The sequence below is a fragment of the Rhea pennata genome, chromosome 24, assembly GCF_028389875.1.
Source record: "Rhea pennata isolate bPtePen1 chromosome 24, bPtePen1.pri, whole genome shotgun sequence".
Taxonomy (NCBI): Eukaryota; Metazoa; Chordata; class Aves; order Rheiformes; family Rheidae; genus Rhea; species Rhea pennata.
In genome coordinates this window covers 1,669,750-1,685,633 of record NC_084686.1, presented here as the reverse complement: position 1 = coordinate 1,685,633, position 15,884 = coordinate 1,669,750, and the positions used below count along the sequence as shown (strand labels likewise).

At 67.5% G+C, this 15,884-nt stretch overlaps 2 protein-coding genes across 6 annotated transcripts; both read left to right on the top strand.

The window, feature by feature from the left end:
• Positions 1–1,144: 1,144 nt before the first annotated feature.
• On the top strand, positions 1,145–5,928 carry SCN2B (sodium voltage-gated channel beta subunit 2). The gene is made up of 4 exons (XM_062594561.1): positions 1,145–1,340; positions 3,308–3,474; positions 3,904–4,114; positions 4,195–5,928. Exons 1-4 carry the CDS (start codon positions 1,178–1,180, stop codon positions 4,392–4,394), a joined length of 741 nt encoding a protein of 246 aa, XP_062450545.1. The 5' UTR covers positions 1,145–1,177; the 3' UTR covers positions 4,395–5,928.
• Positions 5,929–10,024: 4,096 nt separating this feature from the next.
• SCN4B (sodium voltage-gated channel beta subunit 4) lies at positions 10,025–15,715 on the top strand. Of its 5 annotated transcripts, none has more exons than XM_062594714.1 (5): positions 10,025–10,081; positions 14,022–14,185; positions 14,821–15,046; positions 15,180–15,309; positions 15,398–15,715. In XM_062594714.1, exons 1-5 carry the CDS (start codon positions 10,027–10,029, stop codon positions 15,489–15,491), a joined length of 669 nt encoding a protein of 222 aa, XP_062450698.1. In that variant the 5' UTR covers positions 10,025–10,026; the 3' UTR covers positions 15,492–15,715. The 5 variants fall into 5 exon arrangements, with proteins under 5 accessions (XP_062450698.1, XP_062450702.1, XP_062450700.1 ...); XM_062594718.1 differs by lacking the exon at positions 10,025–10,081 and adding an exon at positions 10,094–10,175 and having other exon boundaries at positions 14,022–14,163; XM_062594716.1 differs by lacking the exon at positions 10,025–10,081 and adding an exon at positions 10,155–10,175.
• The last annotated feature ends 169 nt before the right edge of the window (positions 15,716–15,884 follow it).

Below are 15,884 nucleotides of genomic sequence, written 5' to 3'. Positions count from 1 at the left end.
GGCGCGGCGACGGGCCCGCGCTGCGGCCGCGCCGGCCCCGCTCCCCGCGCTATGTTTAGCCGCCCGACAGGTGCGGGAGGAGAGCGGGGGCCAAGGCCCACCTCCGCCGGCGCCTCCCGCCCGCGCTGCTTCGTTTCACGTCCACACCCCACTCTCTTTTCCCGGGCGAGGGGGAGCGCGGCGCGACGGAGCCGGCCGGGGCCCCGCGTGCGGAGTGGAGCGCTTCTGCACCCCCTCCGTTGCCTCCCCCTCTGTCCCGTCGCTTGCTTGCCGGGACTCTTGTGTAGGACCCCGGGCTCTTGTGCACAGGGACCGAGATGTGCCCCGGCTCCAGGATGCCTCTTGCTGATGCTGCCGTGGAGAACTGTGCCGCTCTGCTAGCTGTGGTCCGCAGGGCTGGAACTAGCTGGCCAAGTGGCGGGAGTCAGTGGCTTTCTCATCGGCATGGGGTTGCATATAATATTCCTACTCCAGCCCCTCCGGCCCAAGCTTGCTTTGGGTGGTGTGGGACTCCTAAGGTGTGGAGGGCACCAGAGATCTTCCTCAACTCTGTTACAGCTGGGCAGAGCCTCCCATGAGAGCAGAGCTTCCCATGGCCAGGGAGGTTGCCCTTGGCTGACGTGCTGCTGGGGAAGGGTCAGTGGTGCTGGTGGAGGCTGGCACCCTGGCATCCAGCTGCCCCTGCGTCAACGCGGAGCGGGCAGGCTTGCCGGGAGCGCTTCTCCCTGCTGCAGGTCCCCCGCTGCAGCCGGGCCCGGGCCTGGGCCGGGCACGCCAGCGAGGCCGTGCCGTGCAGCTTGCCTCCCTGCCCCGATCAGCGCGGGGCTGAGCGCGCGCCGCAGGCGTGCGGCGGGGCCGGGGCTGCCGGGGCCAAGCTCGCTCCAGCAGCGACTTTGCCCGCCTGGAGCAAATCTCTGCGTGAGGCTGCTCCTCAGCTCGCCCGGGCGCTGTGGGAGCCCCTCAGCCGTGGGGAGCGACGTGGCGCTGCCCCCTGCCCCGGCCTGCAGCCAGCCCCCGGAGCAGGATGAGGCCAGGAGCGTTCGCCTTCTGTTCGAGGGAAATTTTTCCGCCCTCCCGCTCGCCGGGATGAAATCCACCAACCACAGCATTTACCGATTCCTTCAATGCAGCGCGGCTGGGGCCGGCCATATTGTGCTGTGGGAGCAGGGCAGCTCCGATGTTGTATGTCACCTGGAAAAAACCCCGGGCGGTCGCAAAAAGCAAACCACAACCCACACCACCTCCTCTGCACACACAAAAGCCCTTGAAAATGAGCCCGGAAGCTCGGCTCCCGCAGCCCGCCCTGTGCCTCGCTGGCCTCAGCTTGCTCCTCGCGCTGGGTAAGTGCCGACTCGCCGCCTTGCATGCGCCCGGCTGCCAGCGGCGAGCGCCCGGCTGCGGAGAGCCGCCTCGCTGGGCCGGAGCCCCCGCCCGGCCCGGCCCGGCCCGGCCCCGAGCAGCCCCCGCCGGCCCCGCGGGTGCCGGGCTGCGGCTCGCCGCTGGCGCAGGGGGGCACGGGGCCGGCGGCGGGGCGCGGGGGGCCGCGCGCTCCTGCCCTGCGCCGGGCCGGGGCGGTTTGGGGGCCGCCAAGCGGGGACGCGATGCCCCCGGCGCGGCGCTGCGGCTCCCGGGGAGCGAGGGCGAAGCGCCCGGCACAGGCTCTTGCCTGCAGCTTCACCTGCCCAGCCCTCGGCTGCAAGGTGCGGCGTGGCGGAGCGTTCGGGAGCACGCAGAGCGACCAGCGGCGCGGCCGGGGGCAGCCCGGGGCGTTCGACGATTTCTTTCACCACGGCTTCGCCCCCTGCGCTTGAGGCACCCCGGGGGCAATGGCCAGGGGTGCGAGTGCTCCCCGGGCACGTGCCTGCCGTGCGCTGGACCCTCTGCTGCGGAGCGGTCCTGCAGTGCAAGCCCTGGCCAGGGCTGGCCCGCCACGGCAGAGCTGGGGGCGCCCAGAGAGCACCCGGTGGCCTCTCAGCCCCCTGCAGAGCCCCTGGCACCCGGGGGACACTGCACGAGGCCATGCCGCTGCCTGCTGTGGGCACCCAGTGGCACGCACAAGTGGGAAGCTGCCTCCAGAGGCTTGGGCACGCACGGAGGGCACCGCTCTCCTCCCCCGGAGAGGCAGCTCGGGGGTGCTGCTGCTTCTCACCTTGCTGCAATACCTGCAGCACCAGCTAGCCAAACCTGCCCCTGCAAAAGGACTCTTTTCCGTGGCTGCAGCGTGTGGTCCCGTTCCTGCCCTGTTTGCACCCGAGCAGATCAGCCGGTGTGGCAGCCCCTGCTTCACAGGCAGCAGACCTGGCCACGGGGGTGGCGTCAGGAGCACGCCAGGGAGGAGGGACGAGAGGAAGGAGGAGCAGCCTGGGGGGAGAGCAGCGGGGGCCTGCCAGTGTCCCTGTCCCCGCAGGGCGCCACAGCCCGCTTTGCACTCCGTCCCTGGCCGCCTCCGGTTTGTCCTGCAGGCCAGGGTTGGCGAGCAGCTGCTCGCACAGGAGGCCTGTCCGCAGTGGGCGCTTTCCCCGCCGTCGGCTGGGGAGGACCTGCTGCGCGTGGGCACGGGGCTCAGGTGCTCTCGGGGCAAGCCTGGCTGCTGGGGGCCGGGCTGGGCACCCACCTGGGTGCAGGCCCCAAGCCGTGGCCTCCAAGCCGCTTCGGTCTTTGTTCCAGTCCCATTTTGGAGGCGGGCACAAGGTGCATCTGCAGTCGCCCTGCAGCCCCCAGAGCCTGGCCTGGCAGGACCTATCCCTTGCTGCTCTAGTGCATCCTGCCTGGAATGAAATCTGATGAGCACAGCCATAAATTTCCCAGCAGACGTGGCGCTGAGCCCTGCACGCTGATGCTGCATTCGGCCCTTCGCACAGCGGTATTGATTCTGCAGCAGAAAAGCCTTGTTTGAGCAGTGAGGAGCAGGGTTTGCCTGGAGTCAGCAGAATTTAGTGCTAGGCAAGATCAGGGCAGGCAGGGCAGAGAGGGTCATCAGCCTTTGCGGAGCAACCGGGCTCTCTGCCTGGGCTCTCTCTGTCCGGCGCTGGGACAGTGCCAGTGCTGGGGCTGCTCCCCACACATCCCCAGTTGCTGCCTGGCTGGGCCACGGCCTTGCTGCTGTCGTGCTGTCATGGCCAGGCAGCCAGCATGGTCAGTGCGTGGACCTGCCTGAAGGGCTATGCCAGGCCCCGGAGGGAGCTCTGCTCAGCCACCTGGGTGCGGGGGGAGAGAGAGAGAGACCAGCTCAGCCTGCGAGGTAGCCGCAGGTGCTCCCTTTCTAACGTCTCTGCATCTCTGTTCTGGCTCTCCACGCTTGCGGCAGTGCCCACAGGGCTGGGCATGGAGGTCATGGCTCCTGCCACCATCAATGCCTTGAATGGCACCTCTGTGAAGCTCTCCTGCACCTTCAACTCCTGCTACAAAGTGGAGAACAAGCAGTTCTCTCTGAACTGGACATACCAGGAGTGCAAGAACTGCTCAGAGGAGCTGGTGAGTCTCTTGGGGGCTGCGGCGCTGCTGGGAGGTTGTGGGAACAGCTTGAAACAGTTGCCTGGGTTCCCCCAGATCCCAAGCTCCCTTCTTATGCATCGTCCTGTTATCTGGTCCTGCCCTGCCACAAGGAAAAATAGCAACCAGCTGTGTAAAGAGCTAGAGGCCAGGGTGGCCGCAGCGATAGGGCAGGGTGGGCAGGCCTGGACGGGGAGAGGTGCCTGGCAGTGCCGTGCCAGGCAGGGACCCTGTCGCGGGCATGGGCAGGGGTGAGCAGGACCCTGGCTCCGGCGGCAGACGGGGAGCCGTGCTGCCCTGGGGCGAGGCGCAGTTCGGGCCGAGCAGGGCAGGACGGGTGCCTGGCCAGGGAAGGTGAGTGCTCTGGGTGCCAAACGCTGTCCCCCCTCCTCTCCCTCCCGGGCTGCCCAGTTCCTGCAGTTCCGAATGAAGATCATGAACAAGCAGCTGGACCGCTTTGGGAACCGGGTAGAGTTCACCGGGAACCCCACCAAGTACGACGTGTCCTTCACCCTCAACAACGTGCAGCTGGAGGACGAGGGCACCTACAACTGCTACGTCCTGAACCCCCCGGACCGGCACCGGGGCCACGCCAGCATCAGCCTCAAGGTGCTCACTGAAGGTCGGTGCAGAGCGGTCCCCTGTCCCGCCGCTGCCTCGGCCAGGGACCGCCTGCCCTGACCCCACACCCTGTCTCCCCAGAGCCCCCCAAGCGCGATTCGACGGTGGCCGTCATCGTGGGTGCCTCCGTCGGCGGATTCCTGGCCGTGGTGATCCTGGTGCTGATGGTGGTGAAATGCGTGCGCCGGAAAAAGCAGCAGAGGCTGAACACTGACGACCAGAAGACAGAGGAGGAGGGGAAGACGGACGGCGAAGGCAACCCGGATGAGGGCACCAAGTAACCCCCCTGGGCTGCCCTCCCTCTCCACCCCTGTACAGCGTGTCCCCCTTGATGTGCTTCCCAGAGCAAGGATTGCCGTCTCCCCCGAGCATCCCTCCCTCCATCTCAGTAACCAGCCCGGCCTGGAGCAGGGCGTGGAGAGCAGGTCCCCTGAGCCGGGCCGCGGCAGTGGGCGACGCGCAGGGCTGGCACGGGGCACGGAGGGAGGCAGCGACATCCCTGCGTGCGCAGGGGCAGGAGCAGGAGATGCCCCGTGCCTACATGTCCCGCTAGGAAGAGCGAGCCGGGCTCTGCGAGCAGCCCACGGTGCTGCCGCTGTGCCCTGGCATGGAGGCTGGCGTAGCCAGCTCCAGGGTCCCGCTGGCTGCCTGGCCCCTCCGTGCACCGAGGCTGCTGCGACAAGCGGCCCGTGCTCCTTGGGGCTGTCCCAGCCTGCTCCGCAGACGGTAATGACCATCAGCCCCCGTCTGGCTCCTGAACTCGGCTGCTTTTTGGAGCCGCTAATGGCCCCCAGAGCGTAATGGATGCACCCTTCCGCGCCTCGGGCTATATTCGGGCCTGAGCATCTCAGCCAAAGGAGCTGGGTTGACCTCTTGTGCTTGTTTTGCCATTAGGGTGGGTAATGCTAATGGCCAACGTTTTGCTGATGTGCCAAGGCACGCTGGTGGGGAGCGGCGAGGGGAGGGTGCTGGGGAGGAAGAGGAGCTCCAGGGCGCCTGCTGGGCAGGACCGGGCCCGGGCCCAGGCCCGGAGGCAGGGCAGCTCCCCGAATCCCCAGGCAACCCGCCGCGATGCCAGAACCACCTTTCCCGACCTCCCTTCGGAGCGCACCCGCTCGGATTCGTAACTGCCACGGCAATGCACTGCCAGCCAGCCCGGCCGCAGTGCTGGGCGCCGGCCGCCGCGGCCCCCAAATCCCTGCTCTCGCCCCCGCCCCGCTCGCGGCACCTCGCCGCCGCCACGCGCTCCGCAGCTAGGTGTGAGCAGCGGCAGCTCCGGGCCCCTGGCCCCGCCGCCGCCGCTTCCCGGCGGGGCCCTGCACGCCCGCTGCCGCCTCCCTCGCGCCCCCCGCCCGCTGCACGCCTCCGACCGCTTCCCCCAGGCTGCACCCGCGCGCACCCCGCCGCGCGGCCGGTTCTCCGCGGTGGTGCCCTGCTCGTAGCTGGGGCCCGAGCAGCTCCGCGTCGGCCCAAGCGTGACAATTTTGTGGCCAAAGGTCTCTGGCTGTTGCACCCGTGACCAGTCCTGCATCCGCCTTTCATTTCTGTCATGCACTGCCCTTGGATTGCAACTTGCCAATGCAGCTGGATGTACATAGCTGTACACAACAGAGATAATCTCTACGTATATAAATATATATATATGGACAGGAGGCACTATTGTTGGTCACGACTATAGTTTTGGGTTGGTGCCTTCTGCTGATTTTGTTTGCCAAACGCTGCTAGTGTTGTTTTCACCAAAGCCTGAGTGTAGGATGTTTTTATTGCTCTTTGTACAGTTGAAAACAAACAAAGCAGAGAACAACAAAACACTAACTTTGCCTGTGCTGCCTTTGTGCTGGGGGACCACATCCCCACTCTGCCTTTGCACCCGTTCACAGGAAGGCCAATGGCCCTGGGAGCCCGGGGCTCAGCACCGCTTTGGGGTGGCTCCGCGCGACGGGAGAGCGCCGTGCCGCCCGCAGCCCTGCCCCGGGAGCTCGCCCGGCGCATGGGCAGGGTGATTGGCACCCGTCACGGGGCTGCTGCGCGGCCCAGCACCCAGCCACGGCGGCAGGGAGAGGCCGGGGCGCCGCTAATGAGCACACCCGTCAATCTGCCTGTGCTGGAAGCACGGCGGTGCGGGAGCCCGGCAGCTGCCCCGTGCCCCCCCCAGCTGCCCGTGCATCCCGCACTGCGCACCAGCAGCTCTGGCCGTCGCATCGCCCTGCGCGTGCTGCAGCTCCCCTTCTCCTGGGCAGAGCTGAGCACGCGCCCCGCATCAGCTGTTCCCCAGAGCCCTGCTTGGCACGTGCTCTCGCCGCTCGGAGCACCCCGGTAATGGTACTTGACAACGGCGCAGAGCCCCAGCTCCTCCAGCTCCTCGCCTAGCCCAGCCCAGGCTCGCTGGCTCCCTGCACGCCTCGCCGCGTGCCGGAGGGGCTAGCTCCACCAAAAACCACCCCTTCTCGCAGGCACCTCTTCCTCGGGGAGCAGCGGGTGCGGAGCACCTCTGACGGCAGGGTGCTGCCGTGCCGCAGCCCTGCTGGCTCCGGGAGCTCGGCCGGCGAGGCTGCAATCCGTGCCGCCGGCGCTGCAGCGGGAGCGAGCAGCTCCCCGCTGCGTGGCCATGCGCAGCGAGCTCTCGGCACCGCTCCTCCGCGGCTGGCCCTGCCAGCGGCTCCCCTCCAGCCCTCCTGAGCGGCGAGCGTGGCCACGGCGAAGGGCGAGGGGAGCACCAGCGTTTGGGGCCCTCGGGGACAGTCCCTGGCCAGAAGGCACCGAGGAAGGCAGCGCCCCGCAGGCAGACAGCGAGGGTGAGCTCGCGCCGCGACGGCGGAGCAGGGGCAGCGCCCGCAGCCTCCCAGCCGGCTCTGGGGCGCAAGGCAGGCTCTGGCCCGGGAGCAGGCGCTTCCGCAGAGCACGTAAAGGTGCCCGGGCTAGCCGGGGTCGGGGACCTTGAGGAGCGAGAGCGCGGCTCAGGAAGTGGTCGTGGAAGAGGGGGGTGTGGGAAGGGGCACTGAGGGCAGCAGCGGCGAGCAGGAGCTGGGCACAGCCCTCCGGAGACTGTCTCAGGTTGTGCTGGGTCAGGAGGAAACTTTCTGCTGGGACACGAGGCCACTGCTCTGAGTTTCTGGCGGCCGCCTCTGCAGGAGCTGCCTCTGGACGCTGCTCCTCCTCTCCGGCTGGCTTTACGGGAACGCGAAGGGGGGCGAGGAGCCGGAGAGCAGCCCTGCCGGCTGCGGGAGCGCGGCTCTGCACAGGGCGAGGGGGTGGGCGGCGGGAAAGCACCGCTCCGGGGGCGCCGGGGAACGGTAAAGGCAGCCAAGCACTCACCCGCAGTCCGCGTGCCGCCACCTCGCTCAGCTCCCAGCCCGGCGCGCGGGGCGCCCGGCCCGGCCGGCGCTGTCCTGCAGCGTTGGATCGCTCCCAGCGCCTCCTGCCCGCTGCCAGCTCCGGGGCTGCCCGGCCGCCTTGCTTTTTAAAGGTCACAGCCGGAGGACCTTGCAGTAAATCTAGGTGCTGATGGGAAGCTCTGCTCCGGCGTCGCCACCTCCTCCGTCGGCGGGGGGCTCTGCCTTCCCCGCTTCCCGGCACCACCTGCCTCCGGGCGGCTCGGGAGGGGGCCGGCGGCTGGGTCTGCCCCGGCGCAGAGCCGGGCCGGGCACAGCCGGAGGGGCTGCTGGCGCGGGCGCCGCGGGGCAGCCGGCCGCGCTGTGCCGGGAGGCTGCAGCCCTGCGCGCGGCAGGCTCCGCTCAGCCCTGCCCCACTCTGCATCCACGGGGAGGCAAGCGGGAGCCCACCGCGGGGAGCAGCAGCTTAACCCTCCGAGCTCCGCTCGTGCCGGGCGCTCCTCACCTGGCAGTGAAATGTGGGAGCTGGGGGTGCGCCGGCCCCGGCACCACCCCGGCAGGCTGCAGGCACGGGCCAAAGAGGCATGGAGCAGACGCGGTGGTTCCTGTCCCCCCAAGAACAGCTCTGGTGACAGCGGGCCAGCTCGAGGGAGCCTTTGAGCCCTTGCTTCCCGTCACGCCCAGAGGTGACACCGGCCAAGCAGAGGGTGCTGGAAATCAGACACGGCAGTTTTGTGCTGGTCTCAGCAAGAGGAGCCCTGCAACGTCCCAGCCCTGCATCCCCCGGGGCTGGACCTCTCAGCCGTCTTGCCAAGATCCCGGGGCCGGCTGCTGTGGGATGCCCTTGGCACATGGCCGGGGAAGGGGAGGGCGACCCTGGCACGGGGCTCGCGCAGCCAGCCGGGCCGCGGGAGAGCGCAGCCTTTCCAGGCCGTGGCAGCAGCAGATGTCTCCTGAGAGCAGCCTGCTGAGCATGACAGCTCTATTAGGCTGCTGCGGCCAGCGACCCGTGGCTCCGAGCCCCGGAGGGCACGGCTTGCTCCGGGCACTGCAGCGGGAGCTGCACGCACGACGCCAGGCTGGCGGCCGGCAAGGAGCCCGGCCCCTCCGCAGGTGTTCAGTCGGGAGAGGCCACCCCAGGTCTTCGAGCCGTGGCCAGGGGACTCGCAGAGAGTGCAGGTGGCACCTCGTCCCCTCTCCAGCCAGCGCAGGAGCTGCTGTCCCTTCTCAGTGCCCACGGGCTCGGGGCAGCACATCTCCCTGCGGTCCGGCACGCTTCTTCCCGCCGGCACGGCGTGGGGCCCGGCTGCCGGGCACGTGAGCTCCCAGAACACTTTCTGCCCGTGCCCGTGCCCCCGCCAGCTGCAACGCCCCTGCATTTACCGGCAGGCCCTCCCAGCTGGGTGGTGCTGCGAGTCATAGCCTCCCCCCAGCAGAGCTCTCTGCGGCTCTGCTGGTGTGATTCACCACGGCGCTTTGGGCAAACCTGTCCCAGTTTTCCCCATCTTTTTGGAAGCAAACTTCACAGGCACCTGAAAGCATCCCAGGAATGAGTCCTCTGCATCCCGTGCCCCTTCCCTGCACCAGGCTATGAGTGCTACAGCTGCAGCTCTCCAGCATTACAGTTCCCCACACTCCTGCTCCAAGTCCTGGAGGCTCCAGCTTCGGTCGTACCTGCCACTCTGGCTTCAGCACCGCGACCTTGTCCCCCAGAGCCCCCATGCAGGCTCTTCGTCTGGGCACCAGTGCCTGGTGCACCGCTGCAGCGGTGACAGGCCTCCCTGCACCCCTGTGCCCGGCTGTCACCCCTAGCCCAATTAGCAAGCCTCCGGCAGATCCAGGGCTCCCCCTCCCGTCTCGGCACATCTCCTGCCCCACTCCCAGGGCCTGCGGCTCCCCACACCTAGCCGTAGCCGTCACTCAGCCTCCCTGCGAGCCGCCTTTGCTGCATCAGCAGTGCGCTCCTCGCCGCTCCCGCAGCGCTGGCTGCCAGTGCTGCCCTGCTCACGCTGCCTGTACTTTTCCTGCCTCGCTCGCCAGCTCTGCAGCTCTGGCTCTTCAACCTGCCAGCGATGCTAGCATCCTCTCCGACTCCCCCCGGGACGCCCCAGTGGCCGGCAAGGCCTGCCGCTGTCCCTCTTTCCCCCTCCGTCCTGCCCCTGCCCAGGTGGGACAGAGCGAGCTGCAGAGGGGGCCGGTGCCAGGCGGAGGCCCTGCCGGGTCAGCTCCGGCGCGGGATGCGCCGGCTGCGAGGCGGGGGGGGGCACGGGGATCGGCGGCCCCGCCCCAGCGCTCCGCGGTGCGCGCAGCCGGGCGCGCAGCGGGGCCGGAGCGCGGCCGGCCCCCCGGCAGCGGGGCGGCGCGGTGCGGTGCGGCACCGCCCGGCCGGCTGCGCTGCCGGCGCCGGGGCAGCCCCGCAGCGCCGGGCGCGGCGGGGCGGAGCGGGGCCGCGGCGCCGCCTCCTCCCGGCTCGGCGCGGCGCGGCGCGGCGCGGCTCCGCCCGGCTCGGCGCGGCTCGGCGCGGCGGGGGCGGCCAGAGCCGGGCCGCCGGGGGCCAGCACGGAGCGCGCCGCCCGCAGCCATGGCCCCGCGCTCGGCCGCCGCCCGCCGCCGCGCCGCGCTCGCCGCGCTCCTGGGTAAGGCCCGAGGCGCCGCCGCCGCCCGCGCGTCGCTCTCCGCTGCTTTGCATCTAGCCCGCCTGCAGCACGGGAATCGGACGCCGCCGCTCGGGTGAATTTCCCGTCCTTAAGCGCTAATACGGCTATCTCTGCTCCGCAGACGGAGGGTCCGAGGCACTGAGGATAAGTGGCTTGTCCAAGGTGACTTCGCAGCCGAGTCCGGGAGAGGACTCTGAAGTCCTGCCTCCAGCCCCCTGCCCTGCCTGCATCAGTCGCTAACATCACCAGAGCTTTCTTCTGCAAGCGCTGCGGCTGCGTCGCGCTTTGCCCTGCTCCGCTCTGCTGCTCTGCGAGCAGGGACCGCTGCTACCCGCCTGCTAACGTGAACCGGGGAAATAGCCGTAGGGAAGCAATGCGCTGCTTGAACACAGCCGCCAGCACGCCCGCCGACAGGTCGCTCTTCTGACAGTCCATTTTGTGAAGCAACCATTTGCATGCGCTTCTCCCCAGCTCGGGGACGAACCCGTACCGCAGGGCCGCCGCTTGGAGCATGGCACACAGACCTGTGCATGGGGACACCCGAAATCCCCCGCCCCACGGAGAAGGAAGGAGGTTTGCAGCCATTCCCCTCCCTGCCGCGGGCCCCGCTGGGGCTGGGTCCAAGCCACCTGCATCCGTCAACACCCGTGGCCGCACTCCTGCTCGTGTAGGTCATCTTCCTGCTAACGGGCATAGAGGGCCTAAAACTGAGGGCTGCATTTGCAGCCCGCGCTGCTGAGAAACTCCCTGTGAGGCACTTTACAGGGCATAGTTTGTAAGTGCATTTTAAATGAGCTGGAGACACTAAAGGCAGGTAAGTACCAGACTCCCTGCAGGACTCGGGTGCTATTCCCTGCTCTCTTTTGGAAGTCCCTGCTCAGATAAATGCAGTGCAAGCTGCTTTCAGCAAGGGAGGCTGAAAATGTAGTGCTAGGAGAGACTCAGAGACTCTGGGCAGAAGGAATGCTGTGGGCGGAAATGGGAATTTTGGCTGGGCCGGGAGCCTGGAGGTGGGAGGGGAGAGCCTCTGTGCAGATCTGCGTGGCCGAGTGTTTCAGAGACGTCTTTGCTCTCCAGGGACTGGCAGCGGGCAGCCCGGCTTTCCCCGTCGGTGCTCCTGGGAAGGGCTAGACCTGGGCGTCCCGGCCCGAGCGAGCGTGCCCGGGCTCGGGGACTCGGCGGAGAGCCCAGCCCACCAGCGCTGCTTGCTCTCTGTGCCGGGAGCTCGCGCTGGTTCTTAGGGGCAGCCTAAGTTTCTGTGGAGCAGTGTTTCCACAGCCCGTGGCTGTTCAGGTGAATCCCGCGTGCTCTCCCCGTGAGGCCAGTGGTCCCCAGACAGGGTCCTGGTGGGTGCAAGAAGCCGGGAGGGTTGGCTGCAGCCCTGGAGTGAAATTCTTGCTGTGGCCCTGGCCAGGGTTGGAGGGCTGTTGCTGCTCTCTCGGAGGCTGTGTCCTGGGCTGCAGGTGCAGCACTACCGCGTGTGGCTCGGTGGCTCCGGGACCCCGTGCAGGGGGACTTGCCCGGCGTGCTCGCCCTCCCTGCAGCAGCAAAGAGCAGGCAGCCAGCGCTCCTGCGTTAGCAGGAGTGGCTGCTCCCCGGCTCTGCTTCCTCCGTTTTTGGGGAAGAACTGTGCCTGCAGGTGCAGGGAGAGGTAGGCTGGACCCCCCACGGGGCTGGGCTTTTCCTGTGAAGCAAATGCTGGCCTGGAGAAGCTCAAAGTAGGGTGCTAGGGGTGCAAAGTGCAGCAGCTATGGGCATAAGGCAAAGCAAGGGTGGCAGCTGGGGTGGCAGGTTCACTAAGTGATCTACCAGCCTCCCAACGTGTTTCCCTCTGTGCTTTATTTAGTGGTAACATATCGCTTGTGTCTTCCTGAGACCACAGCGTGACAGGAACAAGATCAGCCTCCATTTGCCCCACACATTCAGTTCAGGTTATGCTCATGATGTTATAATGGTGGCAGGCAGGATTAAAAGTGTTACAAGCTGCAAGGAGTCATCTTTCCTGTAAGTAACTGTCCCCTTGGAGGGACCTTCCTGCTCAGACGTACCTGCCAAGCCAGGCGTCCCCCAGGGAGCAGCTCTGATCGCCCTGGGACTCTCCTGGCCCTGACGTCCCCTCCGTAGCATGCTCACGGTGTTGGAGCCTGACAACTGCGGGAAGCCTCCGTTCAGCAGGGATGGCTTCCTCGCGGTGGGGAAAGCCTCTCCAGCAGAACGGAACATGCTTCTTTGTAAAGTTAAGTTACCGTTTTGCTGCAGTGCTTGCAATGCAGCACTGCAGCAGGGACGGAAGCCCGCGTGCGAGGCTGTCAGGCTCAGCCTGGGTGAGGCGTGCCTGGGGAGGTGTTAGCGCCGGCACGTGTAGGAGAATAACTAAGGAGCTGAAGCGGTTGCGGAGTTGCCTCTGCTCTGCTGAAGCTGAGGGCAGTCCCTCTAGGTTCAGGTGTCAGTGGAGTGGCAGGCTGGCTTGAGGGCACGTCAGGAGCCGTGGGACTCAAAACCCTTCAAAACCCTTGGGTTTTTGCTTGTTTTCCCTCGGAATCCAGGCTTACAGCCTTCTCTTTGGCAGCCTGAGGCTATGGTGGGGAGGGCGCGGAGAGCGCCTCGTGCTACGCGGGATACGGGGCAGAGCAGTCCGAGCCCCGCACCCCTGCCTGGCCGCGGGCGCGAGGCTCTGCTGCCACGGCAGGGAAGTGAGCACCGTCCCGGGGCACGGCTCGAGGGACAGGCCCCCAGGAAGACCCCTCTGGCTGGAGGGGGCAGGCAGCCCCAGCGAGAGGCTGGCCCAGGTGCCCCCGGCCGACGGGGGAGGCAGGGAGATGGGCTGTCGTCTGCCTTCTGCGGAGGCGCAGCCACGGCTGCCCCGGGAAGGCAGAGTGCCAGGGCAAGGCTTTGCAGGGACAAGGGGTCCCTTCTGCCGCGGAGGTCTGGGGAGGAGGAGGAGGAGGAGGTTCTGCTGGCTTGTGGCACGTGGTGCAAGCAAGCCAGGACCGCGGTATGGGACTGCTCCCCTGGTCCAAAGCGAAGCATCTCTGTGCCCACAGGAGGGGGGTCGTGCAGATGCTGCTGGCAGTGCCATTCCCCTGCGCGCAACCTCGGCAGCTTTCAGACGTGCCCTTGGCTCTCACCGCTGGGCTTGCATCTGCTCCTTCGATGCATTGCTTTCCGCTCTGCTAATGGGGAGGAGAGGAGCGGCAGAGCTGCCTTCTGCAGTTTGAAGGTCATCCGTTGGCTACCACGGGAGGCGAAGCTTTCTGCCAGGCAGACTTGCTGGGATGCTGCGCCCAAGCGCTGCACAGGATCTGTAAGGAGTCTGCTGCACCAGCTCACCCAGAGCCCTTCGATAGGGGGGGCGGGGGGGGCAGTCCAAGTGGCAGCCAGCCAGCACGGAAATACTAATTAGTGTTTGAACTCACTGCTTTAAGAACAGAGAGCTCTGCTTTGCTTTGGGCATTTTTTTCCCCCTTTAAGGCTTAGCTGAAGGCGTTGTGGATAACATGCAAATCAGGGGCTTTCATTTGCATGCCTTCTCCTTGGTGAGATGATGGCTCCCCTTGAATCCGCTCTGCCTCTGCAGGGTGCCAGACAGCCCGCTGCACACTTTCTAGGAGCAGGGAGCCCTGCGTCTGCCGAGCTGCCCTGGCAGCCCGGCGCAGGCTGGGCCAGCTCCCCCCGCCAGGTCCTGGGCAGCTCGGTGCATGGAGAAGGCTGGGTCCTTGGCTGCACGTCCCCCTGATCGCAAAGCACGTGCTCTTCTTCGCATGGGCCATCTCCAGCGAGAGCGTCGGCGCCTTGCTCTCCCTGGCCAGAGCCAGGCAGCAGGCCTGGCTGCAGCGCGGCCCGGGGAAGGACAGGTTGTGGCAAGCCGGGCTGCCTGCCGGCACGGTGTCCTCACTCTCTCCTCCGCACTCCCCACCAGGTTGGCATATCTTCTCCATCGTCTTCACCTTGGAGGTGTCAGTGGGGAAGACCAACACGGTGATGGCTCTGAATGGCTCCAACATCCTGCTGCCCTGCGTCTTCACCACCTGCATAGGCTTCCAGGACCTGGTCTTCACATGGTATTTCAACTCGACAGAGATGGTGGGTGGCTCTCTGGGCTTTGCCTCTGCTTTCCTGGCAAGTCCTTGTGGGTTTGCCCAGCGCAGAGCAGCACCGCGCTTCGCTCGTGGTTCCCTTCCTCCGCACGCGGGTGCCTGCCAGCCGGGAGGGGCTGGGGCTGCGTTTGCTCCCGGCGCGTCCAGCTCTGGGGGCACAGGGCCGTGCAAACAGGGCGACTCCTGTCCCCAGGCATGCTTCTGCTTTGGGGTGCAAAGCTGGTCTGGGTGCTTCGCTGCTCAGGAGCTCAGTCATTTCTGTGAAACTCCTTGGTACCAGCTTGAGAACCAGTTTCACTCCTTTTGCTCAGAAATTGGCTATTCAGGAGCAAGTCTGCGCTTTGGGCAAAATATGGTTCATTTTCTCCTCTGGGGCTGCTCTGTGGTTCTGCCTCCTGTGGGGAACTTCCTGCTCTTCAGCTTATGCTGTGCTCTGCGCTGCGGTCCTCACCATCGCTGCACCGATCTCCTGCTTCCCCGGTGGGCTGTGGCTCTGAGGCCCTCCGCGGCCGCGCCTGCTCCGCCGGGGCGTGCGCGACGCGTGGCCGGTCACGTCCGTGCGTGCGCAGGAGGGGCAGGGCAGGCTGAGCCCCCCAGCCCCCCGCCTGCCCGCCCCTGCAGATTTACCACGGCAGGATAAAGAGCAAGGCCTCGGAGCCCCTCCTCGTGGGGCGCAACCCCCGCGTCGAGTTCGTCGGCTCCACCACCGGGAAGGACAACAACATCTCCATCGTGCTGAACGAAGTGGACTTCAGCGACGCCGGGAAATACACGTGCCACGTCAAGAACCCCAAGGAGAAGAACGCGCAGCACAACGCCTCCATCTTCCTCACCGTCGTGCACAAGAGTAAGTAAGTCCCGGCGCGGTGCCGGGCGCCGGCGGGCTTCCCGGGGACGCCCGCAGCCCCGGGGTGGGGGCGCCGGCGGGGGGCTGCCCCGCTCGCCCTCGCCGAGCCCGCTCCGGCCCCTTTCTCCGGCAGTGGTGGAGACGGACAACACCGTGACGCTCATCATCGTGGGCGTCCTGGGGGGGGTCATCGGCCTCCTCGTCCTCTTCATGCTGGTGAAGAGAGTCGTGCTGTTCATCGTCAAGAAGGTGCAGGACAGGAAGTGAGTGGGGCCGGCGCCGGGGCCGGGGCGGGGGGCGCCGGGGCCGGGGGCGCGCGGCGGGCCCTCGGCAGCTGGCCGCTCTCCGCAGGAAGGAGTGCCTCGTCAGCTCCTCGGGCAACGACAACACCGAGAACGGCCTGGCGGGCTCCAAAGCGGATCAGAAGGCGGCACCGAAGGCGTGAAGCCGCGGCGGCCCCGGGGCCGGGGCGGCGAGCCGTCCCCTCCCGCGTCCTTTTTAACGCTGCCCGCGCTTGAGACGTGCTCCCGTGCCTGCAACCCGCACTGCTTCTCGGAAACGGCTTCAGCTGCTGCGCGGACGGGGAGCGTCCCGCCGAGCCGGCCCGCGAGCCCGGCGCCGGGACGGGAAGGAGGAGGGGGCGCAGCGGCGCGTGCCGCGGCCCCGGGCCGTGCCGCGCCGGCAGGCTGCGGGGTCCCCAGCGGCCCCGGGGCGGCCGGCGGGCAGCGCGGGATGCCGCCTCCCGCGCCTCGGCCGGCCCCGGGCCAGCCGCCCCGGGAGGCGCTCCCCTGCGCCGGCGGCCCTCCGGGCCTTACTCCCGCTCCCCTCTTTTTAAAGC

Bases quoted from the DNA above. Each gene is read 5' to 3' on its own strand.
- SCN2B (XM_062594561.1), top strand. From the start codon at position 1,178: ATGTTGTATGTCACCTGGAAAAAACCCCGGGCGGTCGCAAAAAGCAAA. The intron at 1,341-3,307 runs GTAAGTGCCGAC...CGCTTGCGGCAG, and splicing joins CAGCTTGCTCCTCGCGCTGG to TGCCCACAGGGCTGGGCATG. The intron at 3,475-3,903 runs GTGAGTCTCTTG...CGGGCTGCCCAG, and splicing joins AGAACTGCTCAGAGGAGCTG to TTCCTGCAGTTCCGAATGAA.
- SCN4B (XM_062594714.1), top strand. From the start codon at position 10,027: ATGGCCCCGCGCTCGGCCGCCGCCCGCCGCCGCGCCGCGCTCGCCGCG. The intron at 14,186-14,820 runs GTGGGTGGCTCT...CCGCCCCTGCAG, and splicing joins ATTTCAACTCGACAGAGATG to ATTTACCACGGCAGGATAAA. The intron at 15,047-15,179 runs GTAAGTAAGTCC...TTTCTCCGGCAG, and splicing joins CCTCACCGTCGTGCACAAGA to TGGTGGAGACGGACAACACC.